The sequence below is a fragment of the Balaenoptera borealis genome (genome assembly GCF_965194805.1).
Source record: "Balaenoptera borealis genome assembly, chromosome: 6".
NCBI classification, from domain to species: Eukaryota; Metazoa; Chordata; class Mammalia; order Artiodactyla; family Balaenopteridae; genus Balaenoptera; species Balaenoptera borealis.
The window spans coordinates 58,777,938-58,797,975 of NC_138863.1; the positions used below are offsets into that span (position 1 = coordinate 58,777,938).

At 41.0% G+C, this 20,038-nt stretch overlaps 1 protein-coding gene across 13 annotated transcripts in view; it reads right to left on the reverse strand.

The window, feature by feature from the left end:
• The window catches only part of LOC309631404 (uncharacterized protein), a 126,514-nt gene that overhangs the window by 76,342 nt on the left and 30,134 nt on the right, over positions 1-20,038 (reverse strand). For 12 of the 13 annotated variants that reach the window (XR_014246242.1, XR_014246243.1, XR_014246244.1 and 9 more), the window contains one exon: positions 16,409-16,566. Coding sequence is in view for 8 of the 13 variants with exons in the window: in XM_082397767.1 (XP_082253893.1) it covers positions 16,409-16,548 (140 nt within the window). In the remaining 5 variants the exon portion in view is untranslated. Of the gene's footprint in view, positions 1-5,560; positions 12,070-16,408; positions 16,567-20,038 lie in introns of those variants that run through there. The other variant, XR_014246246.1, reaches the window with a different exon arrangement.

Below are 20,038 nucleotides of genomic sequence, written 5' to 3' on the forward strand. Positions count from 1 at the left end.
CCAGTGCTGGGTCGCTTCAGGCCAAACAACCAACAGGGAGGGAACCCAGCCCCACCCATCAGCAGACAAGCTGATTAAACTTTTACTGAGCTCTGCCCACCTGAGCAACACCCAGCTCTACCCATCACCAGTCCCTCCCATCAGGAAGCTTGCACAAGTTCCTCATCCACCAGACAGTAGACAGCAGAAGCAACAAGAATCACAATTCTGCAGCCTGTGGAAGGAAAACCACATTCACAGAAATATAGACAAAATGAAAAGGCAGAGGACTATGTACCAGATGAAGGAACAAGATAAAACCCCAGAAAAACAATTAAATGAAGTGGAGATAGGCAACCTTCCAGAAAAAGAATTCAGAATAATGATAGTGAAGATGACCCATGACCTCGGAAAAAGAATGGAGGCAAAGACTGAGAAGATGCAAGAAATGTTTAACAAAGACCTAGAAGAATTAAAGAACAAACACCTAGAAGAACTAAAGAACAAACAAACAGAGATGAACAATACAATAACTGAAATGAAAAATACACTAGAAGGAATCAATAGCAGAAAAACTGAGGTAGAAGAACAGATAAGTGACCTGGAAGACAGGATGGTGGAATTCACTGCCACACAACAGAATAAAGAAAAAAGAATGAAAAGAAATGAAAATAGCCTAAGAGATCTCTGGGACAATATTAAATGCACCTCTAAACGCATTCACATTATAGAGGTCCCAGAAGGAGAAGAGAGAGAGAGAAAGGACCCGAGAAAATATTTGAAGAGATTATAGTCGAAAATTTCCCTAACATGGGAAAGGAAATAGCCACCCAAGTCCAGGAAGCACAGAGAGTCCCATGCAGGATAAACCCAAGGAGAAAAATGCCGAGACACAAAGTAAGCAAATTGAAAAAAATTAAAGACAAAGAAAAATTATTGAAACCAACAAGGGAAAAACGACAAATAACATACAAGGGAACTCCCATAAGGTTAACAGCTATTTCTCAACAGAAACTCTACAAGCCAGAAGGGAGTGGCACAATATATTTAAAGTGATCAAAGGGAAGAACCTACAACCAAGATTACTCTACCCAGCAAGGATCTCATTCAGATTCGAAGGAGAAATGAAAAGCTTTACAGACAAGCAAAAGCTAAGAGAATTCACCACCACCAAACCAGCTCTACAACAAATGCTAAAGGAACTTCTCTAAGTGGGAAACACAAGAGAAGAAAAGGACCTACAAAAACAAACCCAAACCAATTAAGAAAATGGTCATAGGAGCATACATATTGATAATTACCTTAAATGTGAATGGATTAAATGCTCCAACCAAAAGACACAGGCTTGCTGAATGGATACAAAAACAAGACCCATATATAGGCTGTCTACAAGAGACCCACTTCAGACCTAGGGACACATACAGACTGAAAGAGAGGAGATGGAAAAAGATATTCCATGAAAATGGAAATCAAAAGAAAGCTGGAGTAGCAATACTCATATCAGATAAAATAGACTTTAAAATAAAGAATGTCATAAGAGACAAGGAAGGACACTGCATAATGGTCAAGGGATCAACCCAAGAAGAAGATATAACAATTATAAATATATATGCACCCAACATAGGAGCACCTCAATCCATAAGGCAAATGCTAACAGCTATAAAAGGGGAAATCGACAGTAACACAATAATGGTGTGGGGCTTTAATATGTCACATACACCAATGGACAGATCATCCAAACAGAAAATTAATAAAGAAACACAAGCTTTAAATGACACAACAGACCAGATAGATTTAATGGATATTTACAGGACATTCTATCCAAAAACAGCAGATTACACTTTCTTCTCAAGTGCACACGGAACATTCTCCAGGATAGATCACATCTTTGGCCACAAATCAAGCCTCGGTAAATTTGAGAAAACTGAAATCATATCAAGCACCTTTTCTGACCCCAACACTATGAGACTAGAAATAAATTACAGGGAAAAAAATGTAAAAGACACAAACACATGGAGGCTAAACAATACGTTACTAAATAACCAAGAGATCACTGAAGAAATCAAAGAGGAAATCAAAAAATACCTAGAGACAAACGACAAAAAAATCATGACAATCCAAAACCTATGGGACGCAGCAAAAGCAGTTCTAAGAGGGAAGTTTATAGCAATACAATCCTACCTCAAGAAACAAGAAAAATCTCAAATAAACAATCTAACCTTACACCTAAAGGAACTAGAGAATGAAGAACAAACAAAACCCAAAGTTAGTAGAAGGAAAGAAATATAAAGATCAGAGCAGAAATAAATGAAATAGAAACAAAGAAAACAATAGCAAAGATCAATAAAACTAAAAGCTGGTTCTTTGAGAAGATAAACAAAATTGATAAGCCGTTAGCCAGACTCATCAAGAAAAAGAGGGAGAGGACTCAAATCAATAAAATCAGAAATGAAAAAGGAGAAGTTACAACAGACACCGCAGAAATACAAAGCATCACAAGAGACTACTAAAAGCAACACTATGCCAATAAAATGGACAACCTGGAAGAAATGGACAAATTCTTGGAAAGGTAGAACTTTCAAGACTGAATCAGGAAGAATTAGAAAATATGAAGAGACCAATCACAAGAAATGAAATTGAAATCGCGATTAAAAATCTTCCAACAAACAAAAGTCCAGGAACAGATGGCTTCACAGGTGAATTCTATCAAACATTTAGAGAAGAGCTAACACCCATCCTTCTCAAACTCTTCCAAAAAACTGCAGAGGAAGGAACACTCCCAAACTCATTCTATGAGGCCACCATCACCCTGGTACCAAAACCAGATAGAGATACTACAAAAAAAGAAAATTACAGACCAATATCACTGATGTATATAGATGCAAAAATCCTCAAAAAAATACTAGCAAACAGAATCCAACAGCACATTAAAAGGATCATACACCACGATCAAGTGGGATTTATCCCAGGGATGCAACGATTCTTCAATATACACAAATCAATCAATGTGGAACACCATATTAACAAATTGAAGAATATAAACCATATGATCATCTCAATAGATGCAGAAAAAGCTTTTGACAAAATTCAACACCCATTTATGATAAAATCTTTCCAGAAAGTGGGCATAGAGGGAACCTACCTCAACATAATAAAGGCCATATACGACAAACCCACAGCAAACATCATTCTCAATGGTGAAAAACTGAAAGTATTTCCTCTAAGATCAGGAACAAGACAAGGATGTCCACTCTCGCCACTATTATTCAACATAGTTTTGGAAGTCCTAGCCACGGTAATAAGAGAAGAAAAAGAAATAAAAGGAATACAAATTGGAAAAGGAGAAGTACAACTGTCACTGTGTGCAGATGACATGATACTATACATATACATAGAGAATCCTAAAGATGCCACCAGAAAACTACTAGAGCTCATCAATGAAACTGGTAAATTTGCATGATATAAAATTAATGCACAGAAATCTCTTGCATTCCTGCACACTAACAACGAAAGATCATAAAGAGAAATTAAGGAAACAATCCCATTTACCACTGCAACAAAAAGAATAAAATACCTAGGAATAAACCTACCTAAGGAGGTAAAGACCTGTATTCAGAAAACTATAAGACACTGGTGAAAGAAATCAAAGATGACACAAACAGATGGAGAGATATACCATGTTCTTGGATTGGAAGAATCAATATTGTGAAAATAACTATACTACCCAAAGCAATCTACAGATTCAATGCAATCCCTATCAAATTACCAGTGGCATTTTTTTTACAGAACTAGAACAAAAAATCTTAAATTTGTATGGAGCCACAAAAGACCTCGAATAGCCAAAGCAATCTTGAGGGAAAAAAACGGAGCTGGAGGAATCAGACTCCCTGACTTCAGACTATACTACAAAGCTACAGTAATCAAGACAATATTGTACTGCCACAAAAACAGAAATATATATCAATGGAACAGGACAGAAAGCCCAGAGACAAACCCATGCACCTATGGTCAACTAATCTATGACAAAGGAGACAAGGATATACAACGGAGAAAAGACAGTCTCTTCAATAAGTGGTGCTGGGAAAACTGGACAGCTCCATGTAAAAGAATGAAATTAGAACACTGCCTAACAGCATACACAAAAATAAACTCAAAATGGATTCAAGATCTAAATGTAAGACTGGACACTATAAAACTCTTAGAGGAAAACACAGGAAGAACACTCTTTGACATAAACCACAGCAAGATCTTTTTTTGACCCACCTCCTAGAGTAATGGAAATAAAAACAAAAATAAACAATGGGACCTAATGAAACTTAAAACCTTTTGCACAACAAAGGAAACTATAAACAAGATGAAAAGACAAGCTTCAGAATGGGAGAAAATATTTGCAAACAAATCAACAGACAAAGGATTAATCTCTAAAATATATAAACAGCTCATGCAGCTCAATATTAAAAAAACAAACAACTAAATCAAAAAATGGGCAGAAGACCTAAATAGACATCTCTCCAAAGAAGACATACAGATGGCCAAGAGGCACATGAAAAGCTGCTCAACATCACTAATTATTAGAGCAATGCAAATCAAAACTACAATGAGGTATCATCTCACACCAGTTAGAATGGGCATCATCAGAAAATCTGCAAATAAATGCTGGAGAGGGTGTGGAGAAAAGGGAACCCTCTTGCACTGTTGGTGGGAATGTAAATTGGTACAGCCACTGTGGAGAACAGTATGGAGGTTCCTTAAAAAACTAAAAACAGAACTACCATATGACCCAGCAATCCCTCTACTGGGCATATACCCAGAGAAAACCATAATTCAAAAAGACACATGCACCCCAGTGTTCAGTGCAGCACTGTTTACAGCAGCCAGGTCATGGAAGCAACCTAAATGCCCATCGACAGACGAATGGATAAAGAAGATGTGGTACATATATACAGTGGAATATTAGTCAGCCATAAAAAAGAACGAAATTGGGTCATTTGTAGAGACGTGAATGGAACTAGAGACTCATACAGAGTGAAGTAAGTCAAAAGAGAAAAACAAATATATATTAACGCATATATGTGGAATCTAGAAAAATGGTGCAGATGAACTGGTTTGCAAGGCAAATACAGAGACACAGATGTAGAGAACAAATGTATGGACACCAAAGTGGGAAAGTGAGGGGGGGGTGGGATGAATTGGGAGATTGGGATTGACATATATACACTAATATGTATAATATAGATAACTAATAAGAACCTACTATATAAAAAAAACTAAATAAAATAAAATACAAAAAATAATATGGAATGCTTCATGAGTTTCCATGTTATCCTCGCACAGGGACCATGCTAATTTTCTCTGTATCGCTTGAATTTCAGTATATGTGTTGCCAAAACAACCATGACCGTGGGAATTTGTATTTTTAACAAGCTTCAAGGTCATTCTGATGCACATTCAGGATTTAGAATCACTGTTTACCCTTGCATTTGGGTCTTTAAAAGAATATATTCATATATGTGAGAATATATTTTTATATATAGAATGTATAAAGTAATATGAAGATTAAATGATAAGATGGCATTCACTTTTTTAAAAAAATTATTTATTTATTTATTTTTGGCTGTGTTGGGTCTTCGTTTCTGTGCAAGGGCTTTCTCTAGTTGCGGCAAGCGGGGGCCACTCTTCATCGCGGTGCGCGGGCCTCTCACTATCGCGGCCTCTCTTGTTGCGGAGCACAGGCTCCAGACGCGCAGGCTCAGTAATTGTGGCTCACGGGCCCAGTTGCTCCGCGGCATGTGTCATCTTCCCAGACCAGGGCTCGAACCCATGTCCCCTGCATTGGCAGGCAGATTCTCAACCACTGCACCACCAGGGAAGCCCGGCATTCACTTTTTGTCATACTCTTCTACTCCATTTAACGTTGCCCCACGCATGCTGATTCATTAAGATGCTACTTGTCTCTAAAATATTTTCATTAAAATATTCTCTCTCAATCTCCCTCTTTCCCTCCCTCACTCCCTTCTTCCCTTCCCTCCCCCTTTTTCATCTATTACCAAATTCTGTGATCCATTTCCCTCACACCGAGAGCTACCTTAACCTCTCAAAGAAAAACTGTGTCACTGACAGCACCGCACAGTCCTGGTTAGTGAGCATCAGCATTTGTACTAAGTATGTTCTATCATGTTTTCTTGAATTAAGTGTGCTTGCAACATGTGACAATTCCCTATACCATTTTCTGGTGAGTTATGGTAAATAATTTTCACTCACAGTGCTATCAAAATATAGAGTGCATTTCTTATGGCACTGCCATAAGAAATATAAAGAGCATCATGTTGGATGTTAAAATTTTTTAAACAACTCAAGATGACTTTAGGGAAATGGTTGTAATAAAGGGAAAGGATCAGCAGAGGTTCAGGGTGGTGGAAATCTTTTGACATTAGAAAGGATATCACAACATCCCTCTACCAGGGAGGATAAACTAACAATTACGAGTGGTAATGGGAAGAAACTATGGCTTGTGACATCTGGGGATTTAAAGAGAAGAAAAAAATCCACGTAAGAGGAACCTCTGCACTCAGGAATTTGACCAAAAGAGCCTGTTCACTTAAGCTGCCCTGGAACGCACACTGCTGCAGTTAACAGGGAACACCTACAGCGCTGCTGGGACTACCGCGTCCACACCTGGCAACGTTTCACTGCAGCCAGTGGGAAGAGCTGCAAGATGCTACAGCAGTGGTTCTCAAACCTCAGAGGATCACCTGGAGGGCTTGTTAAGACAGAGTCCTGCGCTCCACGGCCAAAGATTCTGACTCAGCAAGTCTGGGGTGGGGACCTGAGGATTTACATCTTTAACAGGCTTCTAGGTGATGCCTGACGCTACGGGTTCTCAGAGCACACTTCGACTGGCACTGACCACTATGTGTAATAATGGAACAGTTTTTTCTTTGCATTAAACTAATATGTATTCCTCAAACCTAAACACTGTGTCCATTATTTGCATCATGGCTGAAGAAACTTAGGCAAGAAGAAAACTCGTTGGACTGGCACTATTGTACCTGAAACATAATTATGTCTTACAATTACCTAATCCTCTCCCTTTGACTATCAATCATATCTATTAATCTTTTGTTGGTGTGCCTCGTCTACATATCATGAGGGGTGGGGTGGAATCCAAATGTTAATACGTGTTAAATTATGGAGTTTTAAAAATCAAATCAAAATAGCAAAAATCATGAAAAAAATAATTCATGAAAGCTGACAAGCCTTTACCCTTATCATCTCAAGGTTATGAATAATGATCAGAATTCTTTCAGCTGAAGTACTTACGTTGCATCTTGATGTTTGACCATCATAAATATGCAACTGAGCTATTAGGCTCTATTTTTCACTGCAGATGAAACTGATGCATCTTTGTGTGGTGTAGTCTGACATAGTAAAATTGTTACTCTCTAGGTAGGATATTCATAAAACTGTAATTATTGTAATCAGAACAGTCTTGAAGCTCATGAGAGGGGTTTGCCAGATTCATGATGGGCAGTTTTCAATCACTTCACATATGATAAAGAAACTTATTAAAGAAGCCCTAGGAATCACTAATGTCTTACAGGGGGAAACTATTCTGAGAAAACAACAAAGGGTGTTGGGAGACGGTAGTGAGAACTCAAGCTGGCCTCCTCTGCCTGGCTTTGGGCAGGACTGGATGGAGTCCTTTAACATATTTCCTTCGGTTTACTCACCAACAGGTTTAACTAGCGTGCTATCTGCTGGGAGAGTGCTTTGAAAAGAAAGAGATCATGGAAAGACCACTGTACTGACTAGAATGCATTTATCATTTTCCTGCTTGAGCTCATAACTTGCTAGAGAAGTAGCCCCAAGTTGCTGTGTGTGCACTCCACCACGTGGGGAAAATGTAGCAAGTGCCATCAGTGGGATGGGGCCCTTGCTTAGCTGGAGTTCCCAGTGTTCTTAATGTCCCAAATGCTGGTTTAGGCAGCATGCTTAATAAATGTAGAGATACCGCAGGCAATCGTATGTTGGCGGGCTAGAGAAATAAAAACCAACAAAATAAAGTCGACAGGCTGTTCAATTTGAAGAAACTAATTTACTCAAATGAGAAAGCAACTCACTTTTATTTCCACTGTCTCTTTTAAAATTATCCAGTGAGGGAATGTTCTTTCCCTGCCCCTGGATGAAAACCTCCATAATCCTATGACTGGTTTTAAATCACTCCCAGGTAATGAAAAGTCCTACAGCCACATTAAGTCTCCAACAGTCTCAATTAATAAGTGAGAATAGCCAATCTTGTGTAATAATCAACTCCTGGAATCAGATTTAAAGGTGAAACTTTTCCCTTTATTCTCTGGGGCCTTGTGCAGCCAAGAAACCAGGGAATGGGGGCAAGGTCCATCTTTTCCTTTCCTCTACCTACTGTTTCCAACTATCTGCCCCATTTCACTAAACGTGGTTATTCCAGGGTCAAAGTGGGAAGAGGGAGAAGTAAGGGCGGAGTGGGGGGAGTTCTTAATTGACTGGCTTCTCTTTCTGAGCTGAGCTAGCATACTGAAAGCTGCCTCTTCCTGTTGTGCAGTGCCCTCACGGTTCTTCAGACACCCACCATCCCCCATTGCTGGGGACCTCTCACCTGAGGCTCCCCAGATTAGCTAAAACTTCCTCAACTCTGCGTCAAAACTCCAGCTTCTCCCCTCGAAAGCCTGAGAGCCCCTCTCTCTACTAGGTGGCCCTGTTGGACAGGAACGAAGTCTCCACCTCTCCCTCTCTCCCCTCCTCCTCTCCTCTCTCCTCCCACCCGGCCCCTGCCCCACTTCTCTCTTTCTCTCTCCAAACGCTGCCGGCCTACCCAGTCCAGCCACCTCTCCTTCGCAGCTACTGTTAGAATTCTCTTTCCTTTTAGCTTCCAAGTGGGAGCAAAACTCCAGTCGCCAGCACCCTCCAAGCTGCAGGTGTAAAGCTTCCTGACTGAAACCTTTTCCATGAGAAAGCAATTTTGGAGTGGGAGGGGCTTTCAGATTATCTTCCTCCAGAGAAACCTCATCACATATCTTCCCTGTCCATCTTCAACCCCCTTTTTGTTACGGGGAATGGCTGTTCTCTGCTCTTGTAGAGAATCCTGAACTAGCTGTAACATACTGGAATTTTCCCGGCACCGCTTACCGACACTATTCACTCACTGGAAAAGTTTAGCCTGGCCCCTCTTCTTCCTCTTGGCAGTGGTCTTGCCCTCAGGCTTGTACTGGTTCTGCCCACAAGGTCGTCCTAAATCTGGGGTTTAGTTAACACCCCACTTGGCTGCCACACTAAGTCCTGCTCTCCACTCAGCCTCTTTCAGTAAGGAAGGTGATATTTTGACCTTCATCTGCTACCTTTCATGTTGTTTCACAATTTGTTCAGAACCTGGGTGCGGAAGACAGGTGCTACTTATTGAGCCCTCCTCAGAGGCCCAACATCTTTTTACCTTGAGTGTTCCTAAAGGATTGGAGTCATATTACCAGTTTTTTGGATAACCGCTTTAAAGATTTCTATCTTTTTATGGCTCTCCTCTTTGGCTTGTCACGTATCTTATCTTGATGTCTCAGTAAGAACTTCTTATTTGACATCCTGAAATGTGTCAAATGGGAAATAATTAGCTAAAACTTTTTAGGGTTTCCTTGAGGAGTAATTGATTATAACAACTATTTGATGGCATATATATAGCCATGAAATGAAGATCTTTTACATAAAACTTTAAAATATTTCAGGAAGAAAAACGACTTTCAAGGAGACTCAGATTCTTTCTTGGTTTTGCCAAAGACGAGCTATATACGATCTTGGGTAAGTCGCTCCATCTCTCCAGACCTAATTTTTTTCACTTATAAAATGAAGAGTTTGGCTTAAAAATCTCTCTGGTCCTTTCCCACGTATTACAACGAACCTGTGAGACCTTGAAAGGAAGTGGAAGAGGGCTTCCCTGGTGGCACAGTGGTTAAGAATCCGCCTGCCAATGCAGCGGACACAGGTTCGAGCCCTGGTCCGGGAAGATCCCACATGCCGTGGAGCAACTAAGCCCATGAGCCACAACTACTGAGCCTGTGCTCTAGAGCCACAACTACTGAGCCCATGTGCCACAACTACTGAAGCCCTCGTGCCTAGAGCCCACGCTCCACAACAAGAGAAGCCACCGCAATGAGAGTAGCCCCCGCTCGCCGCAACTAGAGAAAACCCGCGTGCAGCACCGAAGACCCAACTCAGCCAAAAATAAATAAATAAAATTTATTTAAAAAAAAAAGGAAGAGGGAGAACATCTTTGTTGCTCAGCAGGCAGCGCTGGTGATATGGGGGGAAGGTTAATACCACAGGCTCCCATGGTATTCATGAATGTGGCCCTTGCTCTGCTCACTCAGACATAAATGCTTACTGTGTATATCTGTATACTAAGACACCTGGATGTGAAAGATTTAACCCTGTGATTTAACTTGTGAACATGAAGGAGAAGCTACACTGTTCACCAATACTGCTAAACACTTGATGTTTTTTACCCAACAAACATTTACTGAGCACCCACCATTCTTTGTACAGAAACGTGAGATTGGGCTTGGGGTGCAGTGGGTACAGAGTTTCCTCTCAGAGCACCACAGTTACATATGAGGGACAGACCTACAGGAAGCCCATAATCAGGATGGGTTGAAAGTAGAGTGAAGGCCCTGTGATGGTCCACACCCTTGGTCCTGTGCTTCCAGAGACAAAAGATATTTCCATTAGGAGAATGACATAGTGCTTCTCTTTTCCCTTTCCTTTCTTTTTTTCTTTCTTTTTTTTTTTTTTAAAGACATGACTATCAGTCAGGATTCAAGGTGTTTACAGCTTGACTACTTCACAGAAAAACGTGTCTATAAAACACCTGGTAGTTGTGAAAAGGGGTAAGGCCCACGGAACCAGATAAATATATTTATTCAGCTGTCCCAAGCCATTACCAATCTCCTTACACCCAAGGATTGTCTGTCCCCTCCTAAATTTTATTTCTAATATTCTGGCTACATAGGTAAAAAAAAATTTTTTTTCAGAAAATCGAAGTCCTACCTCCATAACTATCCTTAAGTGCAAACACTCTTTATGGCATTTCAGACCAGCTTTGATACTCTGAACCAGAAAGATGGTTGCAAGTGCATTTATCTCGTGTATCAAACACAGTAGATGAAAGAAAAAGTTACTTGTCAATGCAGTTCAACAAGTATCTCCTGAGCACCTTTCGTGTACCTGGCTCACTGAATTAAGGACACCAAAGATAGCAGAGATTCTGGTATGTTCTCCAAGCCACAGTGTCAGAGTAAACAGTGAGCCTGCTGCCTGACCCACAACCTATAGACAGCAAGGCTGCCCCCAGTGGGCTCTGAAGTTACCCTTTGCTCCTATCTCATCTCCAAAGCTAAATTCCAACCCTGCCTTCTTCCTTTCAGTGACTTTTCCAAGATAAGCTATGCTCACCTGCTTAAATGTATCACCTTATGCATTTTCAAAGGCTTTGAATTTTATTGTGCTAACGGACATTTAACTCACTCAGAATTCTGATCAGGTAGCTTTTCATAGGGAAGTAGGCTCTGCCTTACTGTGTCTAAGTACTGGCTATGTTTAAATCCCTTCTAGGCAGGATCCCTAAAGGAGGGTATTTCCATTGAACACATGGGTAATTTTGCTTATTTAGCGAAGGAGAAGGGACACCACCTGAGAGGTATCCCAAACAATGAGACATGTTGGGAAAACCTCCAAGCAGGCAGAGAAGTTGGAAGGGGTTGTGCCATAATTAAGGTGATCATATTTTCCTAATCAGACACAAGGGCAGATGGCCTGACACATGGTCTGAAAACAGGACAGATTTTTGAAATCTGGGATGTGTGATCACCATCTTCACAGTGAATGAAGCCAGGGAGGCCGGCAGCTGTTCAGAGTGAAAGTCATTACCGATGAGTCTGTACACTGAGGGATCCAGAGGAGTGGGTGGAAGCCTGTTGATGTCATCCACTTATGAGCCAGGGCTTCCTCACACAGCACAAAGAAGGTTTGTCACCGAGGGTTTCATGGAACCACTTGCTGTCATCACCTTGTCTGCAAGGACAAAGGTGCAATCTACTGACCAAAAAACAATGAAGCTCTGCTTCCAAATAACAGTCTGGGAATGCAAAATACAAGCAGGGGCATAATGTTATAGGTCAATTATATCTCAATTTAAAAAAAACAGAAGCAGGAGCAAGCACAGACAGATCATCAGCTATCCTTTACTTTTTTGGTTCTATAGCTGCTCCTTAGACAGATTTCAAACATCATACTATTTTTGAAAAATTAAATCCTCATCACTCTGCCTGCTAATCTTGTGCATTCAATTTGAAACTTGGGAATTGTTTTGTTGCAAAGGAGGAGATTCAGAAATTTCAGTTCTCCTACTTAATACGAGTATTATGTCCAGCATAATGTAATAGGAGAAAAGTCTCCCTTTGTTGCCAGCACTCAAAGTCAACTCTTAGTTATGTGCTTTGAGAATGAGCCTTGGAAAATATTTCAACTCTAATTCCTATCACCAACATAGAACGTTTAGGCCTCTATCTCCACTTTTAAGTTACTGTATGCTTTTTCAACTTGTATCTTATCAAAAAACTGATTTTATTTTAAAAGTGACATCAAAACAAGTTTATTTTGATGATTCAATGATTTATGCTATGTGTATCACCATTTTAGCTCTATTAGAGTGGTTAAGAGAGACTGATTTTACAGGAAACTCAAGGTCAAAGTCTATAGGGTTTTTTCCCCTACATCAGGGCTTTAAATAGTAAGCAGAAACAAAAGAAGTGTATTTGAATATACCTGGTGTGTTGTTTATAGCTGCAAATGATCAACTAAAAGTGGGTTAAATACCCCTTTTTATAATCTCACATAAGAAGTCTGGAGGTATGGCATTTGCAAGGTTGGCTATTTCAGTGGCTCAATGACTTACTGAGCATCTGGATTCTTCCCACATTTCCATCCCATCATCCTGGGCACATTGGTGTTAATCCTTTAGCCTGCTCCCTATGGTCAGAGGACGGTCATTGCAGCACCAAATAACAACCTCACACCTCATGTAAAGAACCAAAGATGACAGTATCCTCATAAAGAGGGAAAGAAAGAGTTTCCCAGAAACCAGACACTTTGGAAAGTGGTCAGCCTCTTTAATGGGAAGTGGGCTCTCTGTCAGCACATAAAAAGGGTGAGAAGGACGGCAGTTGAATAGACAACCAACAATATCACCATAGGTGGGAACTGAGAAAATGTTTATTTACATATATTGCAAGTTAATGGAACCTTCTGATTATTTTCCAAGGAGATTATGTCTGTGAGATGAGTTTACAATCAAGTAACCATTTTCTAATCAGTTAAAACAGTACACTATTGATACTATGTATAAAATAGGTAACTAATGAGAAAAAAATACAACATTGTAAATCAACTATGCACATGGCTGATTTACTTTGTTGTACAACAGAAATAACACAGCATTGTGAAGCAATTATACTCCAATAAAGATGTATAAATAAAAAAACTATACTTCAATAAAATAAAAACAAAACAAACAAAAAACAACCATAGGTGCGTTTACAAAATTAATCTTCCTAGTACCAATGGGAAGAGTAAGATTTCAGTATAACAGAGGCCAGTGGCAACACGTAAGCATCAGATGCAAAGTATACATAATTATCATAATTAACAGCGAGTGTGGAGTATCAGGCAAAACACCCTGACCTGCAGGGATCTGCAGTGATGGTTAATAGACGATGGTGTTTTTAGGGATGAGAAAAAAAAAAAAACAACAGTAAAAAGGAGAGGGTATATGTGAGGTGTGTCTAAGGGTGTGTATAGCTTGATGGTTGAGTTGAGGGAGGTCAAAAATGTACAATCTTCTAGACAATTAATGCCTGTTACCATCATATGTTTCCTACGGAATTATATAATGCCACATATGAAGTGTTCTTGCCAAAAAAACCAAGCCAAGTCAGATTAAACCTCCAGATCTAACACTCAGCTTACAGGATGTACAGGGAACAGAGGAAATGTTAAGCAACATCTCAGTGAAATAATCAGCAAAATCCAAAAATGATGCAGGAAATTTAAACCTGATTAGATATTTGATGATATTAAGGAAATTTTATCAATATTTTGGGGAGTTATAAAGGTATTGTGGTTATATTTTGTTTTGCAAGCACCCCTCTTTATCTTGCTCGTCACTTAATCCAAATATGCAGTTATGTTTTTAAAAAGAGTCCATATCTTTTAGAGACACATGCTGAAATGCTTACAGCAGAAATGAAATGACATCTGAGATTTACTTCAGATGCCTCAAAATAACCCAGTGGGGGGACTTCCCTGGTGGTCCAGTGGTAAAGAATCCGCCTTGCAATGCAGGGGACGCGGGTTCCATCCCTTGTCAGGGAACTAAGATCCCACATGCCATGGGGCAACTAAGCCTGTTCGCCACAACTACTGAGCTCAAGAGCCTCAACTAGAGTCCACATGCCCTGGAGCCTGTGTGCCACAACTAAGACCCGACGCAGCCAAAAAAAAAAAATAACCCAATGGGAGCATAGGTGGAAGTTAAAGTGGGAGGAATGACATGCTATGAAGATTTATAGTCATTTATTCACTATCAGTAAAGCCTCTGTTCATTTTGAGAAGGTATAAATCTGGCGCACATAGAACCAAGAAACTTAATTTTTAGACTTCATTTGCTTTCTATAAGTATAGAAAAACCAAAAATCAAACCTCTTCACAGCAATAAGCCAGTTTTGTTCCAATAGGAATTCAAATCCCAAAAAACAAATGCAACACACACATACACTGAACAGCACAGACAGGATTCAAATTCTCAAAAATATGAGAGATGAAGACACCCTCCAAACTCCAGATTGTTTGCAAAAGTTCCATGAGCACTGCCCCCAATAAGGCATCTAAACAACATAGGGCAAAGCTGTGATCTGATACATGTAGGTACTTTCCTGGCTATATCTAAGCATCTCCTACACTTCTACTTAAGTCATCTTGAGACTACCTCAAGAAATTAGTTTGGTTCTCTCTTTTACCAGGATGAAATAATAACAAGAGGTAGGGAAAAACTGGAATGGGAATTGCCCAGCAAGGACCATAAAGGGTTGAAGGAAATAATCGTTATTTTTGGTGTTGTTCTCCCTCTACAACCTTCTTACTTTCTGACTCCATCCCTCTTCATCTCCCACCTGAGCTTGTATTGTGCCCACATCCTCTGGCTTCCCTGAGCCTTTCTCATTTCTGCCCTCTCTCTAAATTTTCAATGCTCCCAAATTCAATTACAAATTCCGAAATTAAGGTTTCAATCACAGCAATATGTAATAAAACACTACTAGAATTTTAGATTTGTTTGATCCCCCAAAGCCATCTTCCATCAGAATTCGAATTCCCATTCTCTCCGTGTGCTGACCTAATGTAGCAGTTAGGATTCTAACTACCTCTAATGGACATTCTCAGCTCCCAGCTCCCAGTCCTAAGGACCTTAGGTTCTTACGTTCCTTACGTTCTCTCTCATCAGAATGCTCAGCGGTTGCACCCTAGAGAGGTAGTTATTAATATGCCTTCAATAACAAGCTAAGGAGGGGCTACAGAGAAGAGAAAAACATGCCCGATCATTCTAATTTACTTTAATGTAATAAAAATTCCCAATTAAAGGTATAGTTTAGTGTTTGGAAATGAGGGTCGTACCAATTACTTGAACAAGGTACTGGTAAGCTTTGTTCTTCTACCCTGATGAAAATTTTGTCACAGAAATCAAGACGTAGGCTTTACAATGTATGTGATAAGGTTCATATAATCTAGACAGTTCCACAAAAGTTTTTTCCTTCGGGGTAGTCAAGGTGACTCATGACTCCCCCAGTCCTATTTTTTATGCCCCCCACTGAGATAACATGGAAATGTTTTAAACTATTGGACTTTCCTAAAACTCAAGACCCATGCACTGCGTTTCTGCCCTTAATGCCATGAAAGGGTGCCGGTGACCTGTTACACTTCTATTTGGCGCCAGGGGCTCCCATGAAGCTTCAGGCTCCAGACTTGCCTGTTAAAGTTCCATCTGTTTCCTCTTTTACCCAAATTCACTGTGTGGGGCAATGATATTAAAGACTTTCCTCAAAGCTGAAAAAATAAATAAATAAACTATTGGACTTTCAGGCAGGAATATATTTTAGAAAAGGTCTCTAAACCTTACTAGTCAGCAGAATCACCTGGGGGTTTTTTGTCCTGAATCAGATTCTCAGCCAGAGTGGGAGAAAGTAAGTGGCTGGGTAGGAATGTTTCTAAACTCTCCATGAAATCCTAGTGATCAGTCAGGTTGGGGACTATGTGAGAGTACAGGGCCACCTCCCAGTACCTCCTAAGTCATGCCACTTACCCGCTCGGAACCATAAAGAAAAGGGAGAAAAGCCTCTCTGAGCTCCAGCCGGCTTCCCAACTACCTGGCAAAGTGCTTCGCTTCTCTGTTCTCGGAGCCCTGTGATCCAGGCCACCCAGTTCAGCTGTTCCTACTTCCATACAAGCAGGTGATTCCTCCTGTAGAAAAAAGAAAATACACTCGTTAGGACCCTAAGTATGGAGCTTTACAAATAGCTAATTTACCAATGACAACATCTTTGCAAGGTTGGTATCGCCACCATTTTGTAGCTGAAAGAACTGGGGCTGAGATGATTAGAGTGCGATTTTGCCAGGTTTTCCCCATGGTTAGTCTCAGAGAGCAGATTTGGAACCCAGGGCTGTGGGACAGGAGATATTACTGATGTAGTCATTTGTGCCCTGTTCTTACTTCTGTTGGAGACTTACTTGGTAGAGGGAAAGGTGATTTCCCCCTTCCTTTCCTCTCTGGAAGGAAACCTGGCTTTTTGTTCTGAGGCACAGGACCCTCTTATGCTCAGTTGTAAGAGCTTTAAGAGCTTCTTTGTGGTTAAGAACTGGAAAAAGCCAGATTTACTTTATTTTTTTTTTATTTATTTGGTTGCACCAGGTCTTAGTTGTGGCTCAAGGGCTACTTAGTTGTGGCATTCGAACTCTTAGTTGCAGCATGCATGTGGGATCTAGTTCCCCGACCAGGGATGGAACCCGGGTCCCCTGCACTGGGAGCACGGAGTCTTAATCACTGCACCACCAGGGAAGTCTTCTTTTTTTTAAATTTACAGACTTTGAGAATTCTTATCTTTTCAAGAAAAGAAGCTGGAATTACCCTAAAAAGGGAGGAGATGGAAGGCAATGTTTCACAGGGAAGACAGCTATGCCCCTACCCTGAGAAGATGGGTTCCCAGAGGCTGGAGAGAGGTGTGGACATTACTTGCATCCAAGTGTGTAGAGCAATTCAGAGTTTTCCAATGCACCACTATAGCTGCAAAAGGGCAAAGAACGTGCCCCCCTCAAGCAAACTTAGGCAGCTGTTCCATCTCAAAACCTGACTCACGGGGAATCCCAGAAAGAGGAAAGGAACTAACATTCACTTCATACCCATAGCGTACCTAGAACGTTTACCCTTGAGCCCAGGGCGTCCTGAGAGCCTTCAGGTGTGGAGCCAATGGCAGCCCTGCCTGGGCAAGTTTTCCTTCTCTTTCCCAGCTCCCACAGCTGGCTACTGAGATGCACAAAAGGCTGTACTTGTGTACAGAGCCCTTGGGGTCATGCTCGGAGCTTAGCTACCTGCTCATGGAATGTGGTCATTTGCTCACAAATTCATAGCATCTGGTTCTTTATCAAAATAAACAGGATGAGTGAAAGAAGTCAGATATGAGAGAACACAAACCATATGTTCGATTATATGAAGTTCAAAACAGACTAAACTGACCCATAATGACAGAGGTTAGTACTATAGTTACCTTTGGCCAGGTATTGACTGGGAGGGAGCACAAGGGAGCCTTCTACGGGGCTAGAAATATTCTATAGTTTGATCTGGATGGTGATTACACAGGTGTAAACACGTGTGAAAATTCATTGAGCTGTGCCTTTAAGATATGTGCACGTTACTGTTATGTATATGTGTTACCTCCACAAAATAAGTACATAATAAAAGCAAATAAGCCAACAAACTTGGATACTAAACAGTAACCTACAATGACCTACCAGCTCCAGCTTGCCTATTACTGGGGCCATTTAAACCTCTCTTGCTGACTCAATCCCTTCCTAATTCCTAAAATTAATCTGGCTCCCTCCACCAAAACCACACAGGAAATTTTAACCACCAGAGGAGAGCACTCAGCCCAATAGCCCTCGCCCATTGGGGTAACCTGTAGCATGATGTGTGTGTGCAGAGATGTCAGCCAGACTGCCCAGGTTCAAATCCCTCCTCTGCCACTTTGTGATTACAGCCTTAAGCAGCTTACTTAAATTCTCTACACCTCAGTTTCCTGATCTGTGTAATAGGTTTAAAAATCAGGATTAAACAAGATTAATCCATGTAAAAGCACTCAGTAAATACCCAATATTATTAAATGCCAAGTCTATGATAAGCACTTTACCAATATTGTCTCTTTTAATTCTTAGAGCAACCTTGCCTGATAGCTGGTGTTATCACCATTTTAAAGTGAAGAAACTGAAGTTCACAGAGGCTAAATTTGCTTAAGGTTACATAGTTGGAAAGGGGCAAAATCAGGGTTTGAACTCAGGTCTGTTTTGTCTTTTCCTGTTAAGGGCCTTCCCCGACCCCCAACCTGGGCCCTCCCAACCCCTGTGTTCCACTGGCTTCCTCCTGGGCCTCCATGTTGCTGAGACGAGACCACACGGCCCACTCTTCAGGGAACTTTCTAGTCCTTCAGATTCTGTCTGAGCCCCGGGTTCAGAATAATCAGCCTAAGTAATAGGCAACAACTGGATCAAGATGAATTGAGCTCATAAGATCATGTCCCCTTCCACTCAAATTTTCTTACAATGACAGGTGCAAAGTGTTGTTTTTTTGTTGTTGTTTTTTTGTTTGTTTGTTTTCAAAGGATTAATTTATTTACTGTTTTCTTTTTTAAATTTATTTTTTATTTATTTATTTTTGGCTGCTTTGGGTCCTCATTGCTGCGCGCCGGTTTTCTCTAGCTGCAGCGAGCGGGGGCTACCCTTTGTTGTGGTGCGCGGGCTTCTCATTGCCGTGGCTTCTCTTGTTGCGGAGCGCGGGCTCTAGGCGTGCGGGCTTCAGTAGTTGTGCCGCACAGGCTTAGTCGCTCCACGGCATGTGGGATCTTCCCTGACTAGGGCTCGAACCCGCGTCCCCTGCATTAGCAGGCGGATTCTTAACCACTGCGCCACCAGGGAAGCCCCAAGAAATTCACACGGCACTGATAAACAGGAAAAGGCACTATTACCAGAAAAATTTGAAATACTTAAAAGATAAAAGTTAATCAACATTTACAAGAGTGAGGAAAAATCACATCCCCAAACTGGCTGCAGAAAACAAACCAAATAAATGATTAAAATAATGGAAAGAGCAAATCCAGAGTTTCCATACTCAGAGGGACATTTACAATAATACAGAAGGCTCTGAATCAACCATCAGGATAATTTATTAAAGAACTGTATTCAGGGGCTTCCCTGGTGGCGCAGTGGTTAAGAATCCGCCTGCCAATGCAGGGGACACGGGTTCGATCCCTGGTCCGGGAAGATCCCACATGCTGCGGAGCAACTTAGCCCGTGCGCCACCAACTACTGAGCCTGCGCTCTAGAGCCCGTGAGCCACAACTACTGAAGCCCGAGCACCTAGAGCCCGTGAGCCACAACTACTGAAGCCTGAGCACCTAGAGCCCGTGCTCTGCAACAAGAGAAGCCACCGCAATGAGAAGCCAGCACACCACAACAAAGAGTAGCCCCTGCTCGCCACAACTAGAGAAAAGCCCGTGCGCAGTAACGAAGACCCAACACAGCCAAAAATAAATAAATTTATATATTTTTTAAAAAAAGAACTGTATTCAGAACATGGGGCCCAATGGCCTTCCCCTGCCCCTAAACTAGCAGAAAGAAACCATCAGGAGTGTTTTCACAGGGACGGAGGGGGATAGGAAGTGAGCAC